This window comes from Pristiophorus japonicus, chromosome 16 (assembly GCF_044704955.1).
Source record: "Pristiophorus japonicus isolate sPriJap1 chromosome 16, sPriJap1.hap1, whole genome shotgun sequence".
Classification (NCBI taxonomy): Eukaryota; Metazoa; Chordata; class Chondrichthyes; family Pristiophoridae; genus Pristiophorus; species Pristiophorus japonicus.
The window spans coordinates 128,825,172-128,842,668 of NC_091992.1; the positions used below are offsets into that span (position 1 = coordinate 128,825,172).

At 40.4% G+C, this 17,497-nt stretch overlaps 1 protein-coding gene across 11 annotated transcripts in view; it reads right to left on the minus strand.

Annotated features, from left to right (window-relative positions):
- The window catches only part of bptf (bromodomain PHD finger transcription factor), a 144,573-nt gene that overhangs the window by 38,202 nt on the left and 88,874 nt on the right, over positions 1-17,497 (minus strand). For 7 of the 11 annotated variants that reach the window (XM_070857879.1, XM_070857874.1, XM_070857878.1 and 4 more), the window contains 7 exons: positions 11,037-11,161; positions 9,392-9,520; positions 7,779-7,929; positions 6,115-6,238; positions 3,907-4,159; positions 2,555-2,719; positions 96-247 (listed from right to left, as the gene is read on the minus strand). In XM_070857879.1, coding sequence (XP_070713980.1) covers positions 96-247; positions 2,555-2,719; positions 3,907-4,159; positions 6,115-6,238; positions 7,779-7,929; positions 9,392-9,520; positions 11,037-11,161 — 1,099 coding nt within the window. The remainder of the gene's footprint in view (positions 1-95; positions 248-2,554; positions 2,720-3,906; positions 4,160-6,114; positions 6,239-7,778; positions 7,930-9,391; positions 9,521-11,036; positions 11,162-17,497) is intronic. The other 4 variants (XM_070857881.1, XM_070857880.1, XM_070857875.1 and 1 more) reach the window with 2 other exon arrangements.

The window sequence follows — 17,497 nt, forward strand, 5'->3', positions numbered from 1 at the left end:
GCTCTGCAAGTCCCACACTGGTGAGAAATAGAAGTATCACTTCATATATCATATTTGCATGCTGATGTAAAGTAATAGTAAAAAAGAATAAATACCTGAACCTGCTGAGTTGTGGTTGTTGTACCCGGTGCATTCTGTCTGAGAGTTACAGTGGTGCCCCTTGGCTGGAATGAAGTAAAGGTTTGCTGACTGGAAGTAGTGCCTGACGGAATGATTCCCAGAACCTTCTGCTGCACCTGAACTACACCTACAAAAAAAGGGCAGAGACATTCGATATGCACCAATTACAATCACCATCGATGCAAATGATAATGTTATATTATTAAAACAGCTGCAAACACGTGTCGCTAGATTGTGTTTCAGGGCAAAGGGATATTGCATAAACTGAATATGTAGAACTATTAGTCTAATGTCTGTTGTGGGGAAGTTACGATCATCTGTTATGAGGGACAGAGTGATTGATAACTTCGCCAAATATGAACTGATCAGAGCAAGCCAGAATGCATTTGTAAAGGGCATGTGAGGGATTTGTACTGGAGCCTCAGCATTTCACTATATTTATGAATGACTTCAGTAAATGAAGAGACAGCTGTACATCCAAGCTTGCTGATGACATTAAGTTAGGTGGCACAGTAAGTAACGTAGATGGGACATGCATAAAGACGTGCCAGCACTGCTCACAGGCTGGATATTTAGGGAATCAATTCCTTTCCTGCATCAATGGCGCTTTGCATTTGTAGATTCCATCCACTTGGTAGAGGTTTTTCTGATGTGACTACCGTCACCAATGCCTGGAAGCATCCGAATGTATAAAAGTTCTGTTGTCACCTTCACAGCTACAGACAAAGCAGTGCCTCTGGTGCAAAGTCAGATTCCAACAGCTGGCATGGCTCTGACTGTGTCAGGGGGAAAATGCAACCTTTCCAGACACTGCCTGTTGGAAAAATCCAGGTTCTTCATGGCGTGGTTCTGAGCACTGAATGAAATATTGTACAGAATACTGCTGCCCTATGCTGTATTGCAATGATCCACTTTGTGTGATTTCAAAAGGAACACTACTCTTCAGAAATTAGCCTGCATGTAAAAATGCAGTTGTACTGCACCAACGGGTTTTACACCAGTATGATTTGAGAGCTTTGCCATCAAATAGCATTTATGTTCAAGCGAAAGCAGAGTTCTACATATGCATACTTCATGCACGTGCCAGTGAGTCGAATTTTCCACTTGCTCTTCCCTTTTATAAAAAGGAGCCGAAGCAGTCAGCTGGAATGCCTTTGAGCTTTCAAACTTAAACTTTAACAAGTTGGCACCACTTGCAGCAAGTGAAAGCATTTTGCAGTGATTCTGAATGTGTTATACAACTGTAATTAGTAGCTTGAGTAAAAACTCCTGGGGCTAGAAATTGGCCAGCCTTGCGCCCGTTTTTTTCAGCGATATTTCACCCTGACGGTAAAAAGTGTTCACCTAAATTGGCCAAAGTTGTGCGCCGGCGGTTTTGAAATACCGCTGAAAAGCGGACCGCCGTTGTGCAAGACGAAAAAAAGCAATATCGCTTTAAATTAGCAGTTCGGGGCACCCATATTCTGGGCGGAAAAAAACACCCGAGAAAAACTTGCGTTGCAGCCCCAAAAACAGTGTTAAGTATGAACACCTGCAAAAAAGGTAAGTTAAAGTTTTTATTTTTTAATTCTTTCGCAGCGATTACTTAGTTCAGGGTCTTGAAAATGTTTTGTGATTTTTTATTTTTTGCAATTTGTGTGTGTGTTTCTTCCCCCTTCCCAGGGCCTGCCTTTTTAGTGGTAATCGGCCTCGGACTAAAGTTGGCGAGGACCGCGTTTTCCACCACGAATCCTCGTGCAACGCCGATTTTTGCTATCGGGAGCATTTTGTTGCCAATTTTATGTCTTTAAAAAATAGCGGTATTTTTGGCGAAAAATGACGAAAAAAATACCGCTATCGCCAAAAGACCAATTTCTAGCGCCTGGAGTTGGTATTCAAATATACATTGAGTACTAATACTAAGCCTGGACCAGCAGCCTAATATCATAGGTCCATATTAACAATGCAGCAATGACTAAAGCCCAAGTTTATGGTTTTTTGTGTGCTCTGCTTAGAAATTCTGGATTTTCCAATCACAATTGCAAGATGTATTAATACACTGTACTGGAGACTTGCAAACTCAAGTTTGAAATACACCTTCTGGTGACATTCAAATGGAGGTTCACCCTTCCTTCTCCTGCCAGAGTAGAGCTGCCATTCTTTGGTAAATTAAGATAAACAGGGCTAGCACTGCAGGTCGCCCCACTCTATTACTTGCTGCTGTCAGATATCAGAGAGAAGTCAGCAGTTTTACCAACTAATGCAAAGTTCAGTGTATAAAGTTAAAAACAAATGGGAGAAAAATGGAGAACACACAATAATGAATAGCAAGCTATAGATACATTAAAGCACAGATTTTGGAGCATTAGTTATATTCCGGCAGACACTGATGCACATTTTAAGCTACCGGGCACTCCATAACACAAATTATGCAATAACACACACTCCACCCTACCTCCTTGAGTGGTTGGCACGTTGACGGTGAGGATTTTGCTGTTCGCGGGGAGTGGAAGCTTGGCAGTTATCACCTTGCCCGTCATGGTTACTGGACTGCCTGTGATCTGGAACGTCTGACCCGTGGTGGCAATGGTGGTACCTGTGGTAGCAACTGTGCTGGTGACTAGCAGAAAATGGACAGCGAGAGAAATAAAGAACACTTAGGCTTTCATTGCTTTGTTCACCTTCTGAGACTTACACTCGTGAACAGGTCTCAAATGAGGAGAGGAGCCAGTTGTTGAACTTTCATATGACTAAATCAAAACTCGGCTAGTATTAAAATTCTGAATAAAATTAGATTAAAACTAAACAAATAGGCAAGTCATTTACTGAAAAGGTCTGTGTGAGAGATTTATGCCTATCTAGTGGCTAAACAAAGAAATGGATTATGGTAAATCGATTAAAAATGTTATTTTAATATACTGACCAACCGCCTACAAAAATCAAGTACTTATTTTAATGCAGGACTTTAAAAAAAGTTATCTTTAAGAAAAGTAGCATTTATTTTCCAGGTCTGCGCTTGATGCACATAAAGATGCGCTTTTAAGCAGTGACCACTGGATAGTGATCAAGTGATGGAACTTTGTCCAATTTCCCCCCTCAGCCCTGTGACAGAAGCCAATTGCATGACCCTCGACACAATGCCAAGAGAGATCAGAACTTGCTGTACAGTTCTGATGAAAGGTCACTGACCTGAAATGTTAACTCTGTTTCGCTTTCTACAAATGCTGCCTGATCTGCTGAGTATTTCCAGCATTTTCTGTTTTTATGTCAGTTAAACTGGGTCTGTGTGGCTCCGTACCATATGGCACCATTATACTAATTAACCGGGTATACTGAACATTAAACTGCAACATTGCATTTATAAGGGGCATTCACAATATGCTGTCAAAAAGACAAAGTATGTATCTTTTTGTCAAACTGTGAGTGCTGAGGGTATTGAACGAACTGGATTAGTGAAGCTGCCAGATCCAGCAATGTGAAGGAGCAAAACTAATAGGTAAAAAGTGACATTGCAGCCTTCCAGGTTAACAGAATCTAAACTGATGTTAATCTAGTTCTCTCTAATTCAGAATTTCCACCAGCCTGTTTTCTTGATGAAGTCATTAGCACTATTAAAACAAAAAATACTCTTAAAATAAATTAAGTTATCTGATTTTCCACCTCATTTCAGTGGAGAAGAACCTAGCTTCTGCTGGGTGGCACTGCTGAGATTAGGAACTTGCTGTGCATGCAATCGCACTCGTGATCACATTCCTTTATCGCTCATTCTCTCGAATACCAATGCGCTGCATCCACGGAGATACATACCTGTCCCAGTCTGGCCCTGCTTGATCCAGGTAGCAAAACTCTGCTGAAAATTCTTGTTTGGCTGGAATGTCACTGTAGTTGGTGAACCCACTTTAGTGGTAAATACCACTTTTGTTCCTGGAGAGACCTGTCCTGCCAAGGAGCCTACTATTAACTTCTGGGGAGTGGCAATAGTGGTAGCAGTACTGTTGGTTGTAGAGGCAGCGGCAGCAGAATTAGGCGTGGTAGATAGTTTTTGCTGCTCAAGACGCTTCTGTTAAGGTACAATAAAAGTTACAAACGGTCTTCAACACAGTACCAACATAAAAATGAAACATGATACATGGCAATATTCCCATCCTCAGATGTATTCTCAGAACAGGTATACAATGAGATGAAATGTACAAATTAATCCTCACCTTTTATACATATGGATTGCAGAACATTAAACTGCAATGTCACGACCAACATTGCATTTATGATGGGCATTCAAAACATTTCCAAATGATCTTACGGGCATTAAAACTTAAATTAGAATTATTATAACTGGACATTTGTAGACTATGGCACACTGAGAAATATTTATCATCTTTTGATTTTTGCGATTTATGTGAACTCAATTAATTTGGGATCACCGCCATCACTTAAAATGCATCCAGCTTTATTGTTTTGATATTCGCAAACCAATATTCGATAACTGATTTGGAAGTGGTTTATGGCACATGCATTCTGAAAATCTTATGGCATTCTATGTTTACTGAAGAGATAAAAATGCCTGAATTTTAAGAAGCGTTAAAACAAAAGTACCAAAACCATAGGTCGAGGTGGTAACTGCGATATTAGTGTTTGAGAAATGGCTGGAAAGATAGCATGAAAGGTTGCCATATATATTGCAACTATACTTTTTTTCATTAAATGATATGGAAGTTAAATAAGTTTTTGTTTTAAAAAGAACCAGCTGCAGTGACACTGCAGTTGGGTGCTAAAAAAATGATTTTCAATGTGCCGCATAATTTGATGACAATGGTGCCAATATTATGCAACTGGCTAATAATTATAATACCTACCCACATCCACCACTTTTTTTCAAATAAAGTAAATCAGATAGCATGCTCAGTAAAGCAGCAGACTTCCTTTTATAATATGCACAAGGAACATTTCTCACTAAAACGCATCATGATAAAACCCAACACCACTTTATGGCAAATGGTGCAAAAACAACAAAAAAATCTGGTGAAAATGTAACAAATCAAGTCCATAAGTACCAAATATAGAAGTTATAATGAATAGGCTGAACTGCATTCAAGAGTAAGAAATGTCTCTCATCAGTTTGAGGACAACTGCCCAACAAAAAGGGAGCAAATTAGATTTACTGTTTTTGTAGCCTGTATTTTTACATATTATTTATATTGCAGGAAGATACCACAAGATGCTGTGAATGCTCTTATTCCAGAGTTAGCTTTAAAAAAAAACTAAATCTATCAGCGAGAATGTTGTTGAAAAACTCTAGACTGGAACATTGCCAAAGCATAAGATTAAACAGGTTAAACCAACAAATGGGGATCTGTCCAGTGTACCAGAAGGTATACAATAATAAATGTAACAAAAAGGCATCAACCTTATGTAAGAATTTAGTAAACAGTTTTGCTTATTTTCAGATACATGATGCAGTGACATCATTTACAAACAAATGCATTGTTGGTTCGTTCTGATGGAAACCATGCAAGACTCTTCTCCCTTCAGTGACAAAAGCTTTGCACATTATTTCAGAAACGCATCACCCCGTGCTGCGAGAATTAGAATTTTTCAATTAGTAACTGTGCTTAAAAAGCACACAAGCCACTGGATAGATTCCTAAACTCCTATGGGAGGATGGAACAGAATACTTACAATTTATATTTATAAAAAGGGCCAGATATAACAAAAATAATCTAACACCAAAGACAAAGAATGTTTGTTTAAAATTTTAACAGTTTTCTACATAACCCACAGAAGTCTGGAATCGAAAAGCTCTTCCGCAGAACAACATTCAATATTTTACAGCAATATCCTAAAAATGTTAATACCTCTGTAAGAACTATCCTAGCATTCAAACATGGGAGTAACTATCCCCTTCCTCCAACATCCTAAAGTCTGAAAAATTAAAGAGTCTACAATCCTTTCAAAATCAAAGTTAAATTCAATGCAATTTAATGACAGGTGGGACTAGGAAACTTCATGCCTTCCCACCTGCTGAGCAGCCAAGCGCTGCTGCTTAAGTTGGGCCTCGAGTTGGGCCTTGAACTCTTCGGACTTCTTCTGCTCACTAACCTTTGCTAGTTGCTCAGCAGCCTGTGCCTTCTCCTTTTCCACCCTAGAACAGACCAAGTTAAATATATGACCAAAAACAAAGTTATAGTTTTTTTTGTGATTTGATGCAAAGAATCAGCCAGAAACTGGACTGAGCAAACTCAGTTCACAAGGAACCCTTACAACCAACAAATGAGGAGCATCATACTGATGCTCTTTTGAAGTTTTCCTCTGCTGTGCTTACTTTGTAGTGCCAGATGCTAGCACTGCGAGCCCATGTTGAAATTTACTCCATTCCCACCTCAGACATGAATGGGAGAAAATAAAATCATCTCAGAAACAAATTCATTGTTTGCAGATAACAACTTGTAATCTTCAATGTATATTCACACTTACTACTTAATTCTATTAATTTCTCTAACTAATTTACCTACACACATCTTTTGGATGCATGCACCCATTTTCTTAAAACAAACGCCTCCATTTTCATACTTCATTTAATGAACATGAAGTACATGAAGGAGTGCTTCTGTTGCCTAAAGTACTTTAATACATTTAGAGGATTTTTATCTAGCGGCGAAGATTTAATTGGCAGCATTTCTACTCAACAATACAAGCTCCTACTGATTTTAAAGGGGTTACCCATGAAGACATGGGCATTTTTTCTTCCAATAGTGAATTGCACCATTCATGTTTACAATCAGTTTGCACAACACAAAATGATGGCTAGCATGAACTCTTTTCTTTCCCTATGCTGCGATGATCGCGTATAAAACATTATAGATTAAATTGTAGCCTGACAAAATATCCTTCATTAATGTTCCTATCAAGTCTACTCTTTTACTCAAGTCAGAGAGAGTTCTAAAACAATGTCCTTGAGGACAATTACTACTGTGCAGTTTAAAAAATATACCAGAGTTGGATTGAGATCCTAAAAATCACTATCTCAACATGCATTGGTCAACCCGGTATCAAAAATAGATCACAGTAGCCCAATGACAAGCATTTACAGATTCTGTACAATTTGAAATTTCATTCCCCTCCCCCTCCATTACAGATTATAAACGTTGACATGAAGCTGAAATTTATGTACCAGATTAGACAGTAAAGTTAGGAGGTATACCAGCTATGATTTATGAAATATTTTATAACAGAACCATTTATTTTTTGTTTCCAACAAACCAGCATGCATGGAATTGAAACACTAAACAGTTTTGAACACTTGTTGTAATTACAAAAACATTTTGCACTATAGCTTTATTTCAGACCACATTTTACATTTTGCAAAGTTACTTAGAGAGGCATATGAAGCATAAGTTTAGAACTTGAAACATTGTCCAGATCTCAAATGTTAAACTTCCAACTTGGTTTTAGATTCACCGTACACTAATTAAATAGATGTACAAGCAAATCCAAAGAAGCAATAATAATGTCTCCCTACTGCAACTTTTCTCTCAAACCTTCCAACTATTCACCATAACAACAATGTTTAATAATTTTGCACCATAATGAAAATAAGCTGCATTCTACTGGCGATGTCAAGTGCTAAGATTGTACTGAATTTTTCACGGAATAAACCTAGATTTGAACCAAGTCTGTTTTACCTCTCTGCAAAACTGCGAATCTCCCACAAATCCAGCTCTTCCTCTGGGACCCAGGTCTCAATTATAACTGGACCAGTCTGCTTTGGGGCCTCAATCTTCTTTGGCCGTAAAGCACTAGATCGAAGACCTTTCCTCTGCGGTGTTGGAGTTTCTTTAAAATGGGAAGAGAAAAAAAAAAATCATTGAACCGTTAACCAATTAGTAACTTGTGTATACACACACACGCGTAAAAAACATCCACCATCATAACTGCCCCAATCTTATATCACATAAAATTGCTCTTTTTCTGACTACAATTTGTTCCTTAAGGCAATTGACCAAGGCATGATTAGCACCAAATGCTTCTCTTCCTACAGCTGACAAGTAACATCCTCCGAGTTAGAGTAAGGCTCACCATCACTCCCCCAAACCCCAAGTAAAGCATTCCAAAAACACAAGGAGCTCCATCTAGTGGCCCACTTTAAGAGCTACAAAAATGCACTGAATAGAAACTGCAACGGTTGAAATATCAATCAAGGTTATGATTCAAAAATGTGGTTCTCACAAGCATGGTAGCCTAGCTCTGCACCAATATGCCACAGTTGGTCTGCATCCTAGGTAACCTAGTTATTTTGTACAGCACTGCAGAAAATCACTATGGAAGGTGAAATTCACTATCCTTACAGAAAGCGTAAATAGGGCAGCGGGGAAGGATTTAAACTAGCTAAGGGGGTGGAAGGGGAAATCTACGCACTAAGGCAAAACATGCAAGTGAAGTCCATAGGCAGGGTGGGGCAGTTACTAATAAGTTATCTGTGCAGAGATGTATAAAGGATAAGAAATAAAACTAGAGTTACAAGCACAAATTCAGCTTAAAAGGCATGATGTAGTAGGCATTAGAGACCTGTCTACAAGCTGGGCATGATTGGGAGCCAAATATCCACGGCTTTGAATCTTTAGAAAGGATAGGGAAACTTGGAAGGGAAGGGGGGAGGGGGTAAAAAAAGAGTAGCAATATTGATAAAATACACAATTACAGGAGTAGAAAGAAGGGATTCCAGCAAGGGTGCTCAGGCAGTGAAAACAATATGGGTAGAGTTGAGGAACAACAAAGGAGCACTTTTTACAGACCCCCCCCCCCCCCACTGGTAGTAGTAATGTAGTGAGGCGGGATGTATAAATATATATAAATGTATAAATAAAAAGAAATATGGAGATTAGGAAGCATACAGCAAAACCAATTTGGTTGCAATGAGATATATTAATTTTCACAGTGACTAGGAGAAGCAGAACAACTCAAGTAGTAAAAGCAATACATTTCTAGAATGTATTTGGGGTAATTTTCGAGAACACGAATGTTTTAGAACAGACAAAGAAACAGGCTATAGTAGGTTTGGCGATGATTAACAAACCTGAATTAGTTATCAATCTGAGTGAAGGAACATCATGCATATAATGACCATAACATGATTGAATTTGATATTAGATTCGAGAGAGAAGAGTCTTTAAGTAAAGTAAACTTCCAAGGGATGAGAAATGAATTTCTGCACCAAAATTGAAACAAAACCAGTAACACCTTCCACAGGCACAACACCCTAGATTCCATTTTAAAATTTGTCCACGATGAACGATACCTTTAGGGGTTTCAGGAACACCAATCGGACAGATAATTTTCCGAATGCAATATTCAGAACGGATTCCATAAGGACCAACATCTCTTCGCTTGATAATCTCAGTAGTAGTGATATCAGTTTCTGTTGTTTCTGCAAAGTTATAATATGGGTGAGTTCATCTTTAGTTTTTATTGTTGTCTATTAAGTTTTAAATTGGCATCTTAATCGTAAACAAGCAAGAGTCACCACTTAAAATTCGAACACCAAACATGAAAAATTATTTAAATTATTTTCTGTACTACATTTATGCAATTAACTTGATTAAAAATGCCAAAAATGGTCTGAATTTTATATATATATATAAAAATATATAGGACCTCTGCTGGAAGTTTCAATAGATTTAGGCCCCTCCCATTCCCCCCCCCCCCCAAACTTTTGTGATACAGTATAATAGGGCAATGCCACCCCTCAGATACCTCCCCATATTGCCATTACTCATGCATCAACCTAGACTGTGAATATTGCTGGGCTACGGGACCATGGAAGCCCCAATACTATTCTTACAGACATTCACATGTGCATACTTATTGACGGGCATAATTTCTTAATGGCTAGGAGCTTTCTCTTCCCATTTACAAGCCAGGGATACCAAGGACGCATGCAGCACGCTGATTACTGTCCCAGCTAAGACGTTAATTCTGGGATCTTCCCCATTTGTACATTCTCAGCATCTCACCATGTGGTGTATTTAATCACTGAGGCAGCATGAAAGCAGGCTGCTAATTGCGATTGTTGATTTTCTCACTCATTTCTAAAGGTTTATTCGGTTTACATACCTCTCAAAGTGCAGAACTAACTGGTGTGAAAGTGAATATTTGTCCTCAGCACAATTAAGAAAAAATGGAACTGCACTGACATCTATTCCCCAAAATATGCATTTGAATGACAATATACAGTCTTACGGAAATCAGGTTATACCCAAGCAGAGGCTTTGAAGCTGCCTTCTGGTCAAAAGTGCCAGTTTATTTGAACTCTAGAAACAAGCAGTAGTAATCTACATCTCAAATGCAAAAGCTTCAAATGATAGCAAAAATAATAATCTTGCTTTAAGTCTCAGTCAGCATTGCTGACCTGGAAAGTTTCACTGATTTGTAGTGGGATATAATTTTTGAAAAGGAAAAAACATCACGATTCTGTGCATCTCACTGTAAAACTGCCTGGAATCTCTCACACCAATATCCTTATAGAAGTCACTCCATACATCCAGAATTCCACACTATTGACTAGGGACACTGATATATATATATAATATATATATATTATATATATATTTATTGCTGACACACAGCATTCACAAGATTCCACTACTTAGGAATGGAACATTATATATATTTTTTGGATTTCCTGAAAGGCACTATATAAATACAAGTTATTTCTCTTACTGCAAATCATTATATTTTAAGCACTTTTTAAAAAAGTAAACTAATGGGCAACAACATAGTGGAAATTTGCCATGTTGTGAACAACGTGCAAAGAAAGACTTTTTATTTTGTCGTAGCTAACAGAATAGTGCTAAAACACAAACAGCTGCAGATCCTCTTTACCAAAGGTACTGAAGAATGCAACTTTTAAGTCGCAACCACAGATGCTTTAGTGCCTCCCATACCTGTGCGTGCAGAGCTGACTCCAGGTGGAGGTTTAACCGCCATGTCATCCCAGCGTAAGCATGCCCACAATAACCGCAACATAAGGCTGACACCTGCTAAGGATTTCACAGTTTGCAGTCGATACCTGGGCAAAAAAGATATTGGTTTAACACGCCATTAATTACAAGCAATATGTTTTATGGAAAATCTAAACATCACATTAGAAACGTTAAAATGCACTTTATAAAATTCACACTTCATACCACAAAACTGGTCTATCATCTGAACTCCCCTGTCTGCTATTAATTTCACTGTCTTACTCATTTTGTTCTTTACAATAGGCAATCTTTTAAAAAACTGCAAGGAATTTTGACAAAACTGGTAAAGATAAATAAAACAAATCAGATGGAAAAATTAAACTAATCTTTTTGCTACACAATTCCAACTTGAGAATTCTGCCTACAACCAAAACGAAACAAAAATTAGCCCCCTCCACATAATTGGGCTCTGCATAAGTGCAGGTTTTTCTTGCTTTCCACATATCTCCATCCAATCTTACGTCGAGAGCTGCCATCTTAGCATTAAAATCTTTATAAGGCTCTTGTTGCTATATTTTGAACTGACCATAAATCACCCTAGTTTATTCTGAACAGCAATAGTTAGGAAGCTATTATCCAGTGAAACAATTAACTAGCAGGCACAAAAGAGAAAAAAATGCAAGAAAAACCTAGCATGCATTTCACATACAAAGCACTTGGAAGTGCAGTGACTGTTACATGGGCCATTTTGTGCACATTAAGGCCCAGATACAGCAGGTGAATGGTCAGTTGATCAAGGGTGTTGTTTGAGGGAAATATGTTGGCTAGGACATAGAATTCAGCGCACTTCATTGAACAGTGCCACGGGATTTTTAATGTGCAGCCAGACAGGCAGGCAGCACTTCAGTTTATCATCTCATCTGAAGGATGGCGATGGTACATTTTTAACTGATAGTTCCTCGTGTTCTACTGTAAAAGTCACTTCCTATGAGCCAGGGTGTGACTTTATACACACAATATCTGGTAATGCAGTATTGCCGATGGGTTGAACAGAAGCTCTTACTACAGTAATAATTTACTGAATGGACACTAGCTCGCTTTGTTCGCCCATTATCCAAAGACTAGGAGAATACAATACTCGAGTCAAACTGTGTGACTTGGGCTATGAACTGTGAATCAGGTTTAAAAATAAATAATAGGTTAAATAGTAGAACAAAATCAATGCATCAAACTTTCATTTTATTACAAAAACTTTTAGCATGCACCTCTTTGAATACAAATTAATAAAATTCACCTTCGTTAACTCTCTTAGTAATATCAAGCCTGGACCAGTGTCCATGATATAAACCTTACACTTGAGATTTCATCTAACTATCATGGAGTTTCTACATGCCACCTCCACACACAGGAAGAAGATTTAAATGATTGGATTTTCGCTGTCTGGTATATACCTCTCGCACTATTGAGTTTAAAACTTGGTAAGAAAAAAAAAGTATCTTCCAAACTCAACAACTTGCAGTTATATAGCTCCTATAATGTAGCAAAAAGTCCCAAGGCACTTGACAGGAGCGTTATCAGACAGAATTTGACATAGCCACATAGTGAGATACTGGGGCAGGTGATTAAAAGCTTGGTCAAAGAGGTAGACTTTAAGGTAGAGATGTGGAGTGGTTTATTCCAGAACTTGGAGCCGAGGCAGCTGAAGGCACGGCAGGCAATGGTGGGGAGATGAAAATCGAGGATGCACAAAAGACCAGAATTGGAGGGCTGGAGTCAACGTTCCCTTTAAAGCTCCTGCACAGCTGACTCACCGACTTTTAAATAGGAAAACCCATGTTTGCGCAGTATTTTGAATGGACGGTGTACCCACATTTTATTTATTTATTTATTTTAAAAAGGAAACATTGGCTGGAGGAGGTTGCAAAGATAGGGAGGATCAAGGCCATGAAGGGATTTGAACAATCATCAAATTAAAGTGACGAATTCCACTCAGTTGAAAGACTGCAGGACATCTTCATGGGTTACCAGACATTTTACCTTAAGCTTGATTGATTTCAGGACAAAGCAATCAATGCTTTACAGTTTCTACTTGTTTTGCAATAAAAAATAATTTGCTTAGGAATAATGCCTTTGAAGGGACATTTTGCATACCAGATGTTATGCATCCTTTCAAGCATGTGCAAAAAAAAGTTAGTGGTAACCAAAGCTAGAGTGACCAACTACATTTCAAATAGATTATAAAAATATAGACTTTAACGTTTTAATTATGACAGAACTCCTATTCGTCACAGGCACCTCCAAAAATGCACTTCAACACTGCACTGATTGGTTGGCCTAGGTTGTGTTTGAGCCTGACCGCAGGACTGAAATCATAACCTGCCGACTTGGAGGTGAGAGTGCTACCAACTGAGCCAAGCTGACTTAACAAGGAGTTTTCTCGAAGCATTAATACTATACTTGTTCACTTTTTTTGATAGATGTGTCAAAGCACATAGCACACATTATTCTGTGACTAAGGATTTCATGGAAGTCAAGAAAATATTTGGCACCCATTGAAAGATGAGGGGAAGCCACCACTTTTATCCCCATCGTCAAGCATTGGCTAGTGCTTTGGAAAAAAAAACTTTCAACTCTACCCCAGCAACGCCCTTTAGTGTAAGCTTCACAAGAGCATGTCTTATTGCACCACTATGCAATTGTTCCATATCCAACAGGAGTGAGACAGTCACCTGATCATTATGCTGCACAACTGCACCACAAAAACCTGTTTGAAATTATTTGACTTACTTTCACACAAGACCTTGGCAAATGGGAAAGAAGAAACTTTTATCCTGTCACGGTGGGCTGAATTTGAACTTAGTTTCCAGAGGTGAAAGGACAGGGTGCGAGCCCATCGCGCGATGCAAGCCACAGAAGTGGATGCACAGTACTCCATGCCCAGCAAGAGAATGGCTTGCTAACCATCTTACAACTGACCTGGGGTTGGGGTGAAGAGCACATGCCAATACCTTCAAACAAAATAGAAGCTATAAGGGGGAGCGAGTGGATGTGGTGTATTTGGATTTCCAAAAGGCATTCGATAAGGTGCCAAACAGTGCGTCGATATTTGACATCTCCAAGATAAGAGACTAATTGATGTCCTGTTAGTGACTGCTCCATTTTTGATCGGGGCGGAGGAGCGGCGAGAGATCAGGGCCCAGGAGAGGTGAGGGTTTGGGGGCAGCACGGGCCAGCCCACACTGCAATCTATGGATAGTAGGAGCACGTGTGCGCACTAGGTCCGTGCAGCAGAGATTGGTCTCTAGTCGTCTTGGTTAACCCTTGCCACTGGATCAAGACCTAGCTCTGTCAAGCCCGTGTGGTGGCTGGTGTGCAACGGCCACCACACACAGGCACGTTCCACCCTTCAATATGCAGTTCGGAACCTAGAATGTCAGGTCCCTCATTGAAACACCTGTGAACTCATCCCTTTTTGGTGTGGAAGCGGGTCATCCTCGATATGAGGGACTGCCTAATACTAATAGATAAAAGGTTACTACACAAGTTTAAAGTTAACGGGATTGGGGGTGATATATTAGCACGGCTAGAGGATTGGCTAACTAACAGAAAACAGAGAGTTGGGATAAATGGGTCATTTTCCAGTTGGCAAACAGTAACTAGTGGGGTGCCGCAGGGATCGGTGCTGGGTCCTCAACTATTTACAATCTATATTAATGACTTGGATGAAGGGACCGGGTGTAATATAGCCAAGTTTGCTGATCACACAAAGATGGGTGGGAAAGCAAATTGTGAGGACACAAAAAAATTTGCAAAGGGATACAGACAGGCTAAGTGAGTGGGCAAAAAAATTGGCAGATGGAATATAATGTAGGAAAATGTGAGGTTATCCACTTTGCAATTTTTCTCCATTTAAATTATAATTTGCTTTTCTATTTTTTCTGCCAAAGTGCTGCTGTACAGAGGGACCTGGGGGTCCTTGTGCGTGAAACACAAAGTTAGTATGCAGGTACAGCAAATAATTAGGAAGGCTAATGGAATGTTGGCCTTTATTGCAAGGGAGAAAGAGTATAAAAGCAGAGAAGTCCTTCTACAACTGTACAGGTTATTGGTGAGGCCACACCTCAAGTACTGCATACAGTTTTGGTCTCTGTATTTAAGGAAGGATTGGAGGCTGTTCAGAGAAGGTTCACTAGGTTGATTCCACAGATGAGGGGTTTGACTTATGAAGATAGGTTGAATAGGTTGGGCCTATACTCATTGGAGTTCAGGTGGTGATCTTATCGAAATATATAAGATAATGAGGGGGCTCGACAAGATGGATGCAGAGAGGATATTTCCACTCATAGTGGAAACTAAAACTAGGGGACATAGTCTTAGAATAAGGGACCGCCCATTTAAAGATGGAGGAATTTCTTCTCTCAGAGGGTTGTAAACCTATGGAATTTTCTGCCCCAGAGAGTTGTGGAGGTTGGATCATTGAATAAATTTAAGGTGGAGATACAGATTTTTGAGCAATAAGGGAATAAAGGGTTATGAGGAACGGGCAGGGAAGTGGAGCCGAGTCCATGATCAGATCAGCCATGATCTTATTAAATGGTGGAGCAGGCTCAAGGGGCCAAATGGCCTATGCCTGTTCCTATTCCTATTTATGATGAGCAACCTATCAAAAGCCCAGCGGGAGATCGAGAGCCAGCGGCAGTTGGTGAGAGGGGAGCGACCTATCAAAAGCCCAGCGGGAGATCGAGAGCCAGCGGCAGTTGGTGAGAGGGGAGCGACCTATCAAAAGCGTACCGGTGCAGCTACAGCGGGAGAGAAAGCAAAATAGAAGTGGAAAGGAATCAAAAAGTGACGTCACAGCCAATGGGGTAAGTGATTGGCTGGTGATTGGTGAGTAGCTTTTCTTTTATTTTTTATATCAGTAAGTGAACTTTAGCATTGTTATTACCAATTTAAGGGTATCTAAGGTTAAGGCATGGCAGGCGAGCTCGGTCACGTGATATCCTCCTCCTGTACCATGTGGGAACTCGGGGACACTTCCAGTGTCCCTGGGGGCTACGTGTGTGGGAAGTGTATCCGCCTCGAGCTCTTGACGGCCCGCGTTGCGGAATTGGAGCTGAGGGTGGATTCACTCTGGAGCATCCACGATGCTGAGAATGACGTATCACGTGTAGTGAGTTGGTCCTACCGCAGGAGAAGGGTCCACAGCCAGATAGGGAATGGAAGACCAGCAGGAAGAGCAGTGCAAGAAAGATAGTGCAGGGATCCCCTGTGGTCATCCCCCTGCAAAACAGATACACCGCTTTGAGTACTGTTGGGGGGGGGGGATGACTCATCAGGGGAGGGCAGCAGCAGCAGCCAAGTTCATGGCACCGTGGCTGGCTCTGCTGCACAGGAGGGCAGGAAAAAGATTGGGAGCACAATAGTGATAGGGGATTCGATGGTGAGGGGAATAGATAGGCGTTTCTGCGGCCGCAACCGAGACTCCAGGATGGTATGTTGCCTCCCTGGTGCAAGGGTCAAGGATGTCTCGGAGCGGGTGCAGGACATTCTGAAATGGGAGGGAGAACAGCCAGTTGTCGTGGTGCACATTGGTACCAACGACATAGGTAAAAAAAGGGATGAGGTCCTACGAAAAGAATTTAAGGAGCTAGGAGCTAAATTAAAAAGTAGGACCTCAAAAGTAGTAATCTCGGGATTGCTACCAGTGCCACGTGCTAGTCAGAGTAGGAATCGCAGGATAGCGCAGATGAATACGTGGCTTGAGCAGTGGTGCAGCAGGGAGGGATTCAAATTCCTGGGGCATTGGAACCGGTTCTGGGGGAGGTGGGACCAGTACAAACCGGACGGTCTGCACCTGGGCAGGACCGGAACCAATGTCCTAGGGGGAGTGTTTGCTAGTGCTGTTGGGGAGGAGTTAAACTAATATGGCAGGGGGATGGGAACCTATGCAGGGAGACAGAGGGAGACAAAAAGGAGGCAAAAGCAAAAGACAGAAAGGAGATGAAGAAAAGTGGAGGGCAGAGAAACCCAAGGCAAAGAACAAAAAGGGCCACTGTACAGCAAAATTCTAAAAGGACAAAGGGTGTTAAAAAAACAAGCCTGAAGGCTTTGAGTCTGAATGCAAGGAGTATCCGCAATAAGGTGGATGAATTAACTGTGCAAATAGATGTTAACAAATATGATGTGATTGGGATTACGGAGACGTGGCTCCAGGATGATCAGGGCTGGGAACTCAACATCCAGGGGTATTCAACATTCAGGAAGGATAGAATAAAAGGAAAAGGAGGTGGGGTAGCATTGCTGGTTAAAGAGGAGATTAATGCAATAGTTAGGAAAGACATTAGCTTGGATGATGTGGAATCTATATGGGTAGAGCTGCAGAACACCAAAGGGCAAAAAACGTTAGTGGGAGTTGTGTACAGACCTCCAAACAGTAGTAGTGA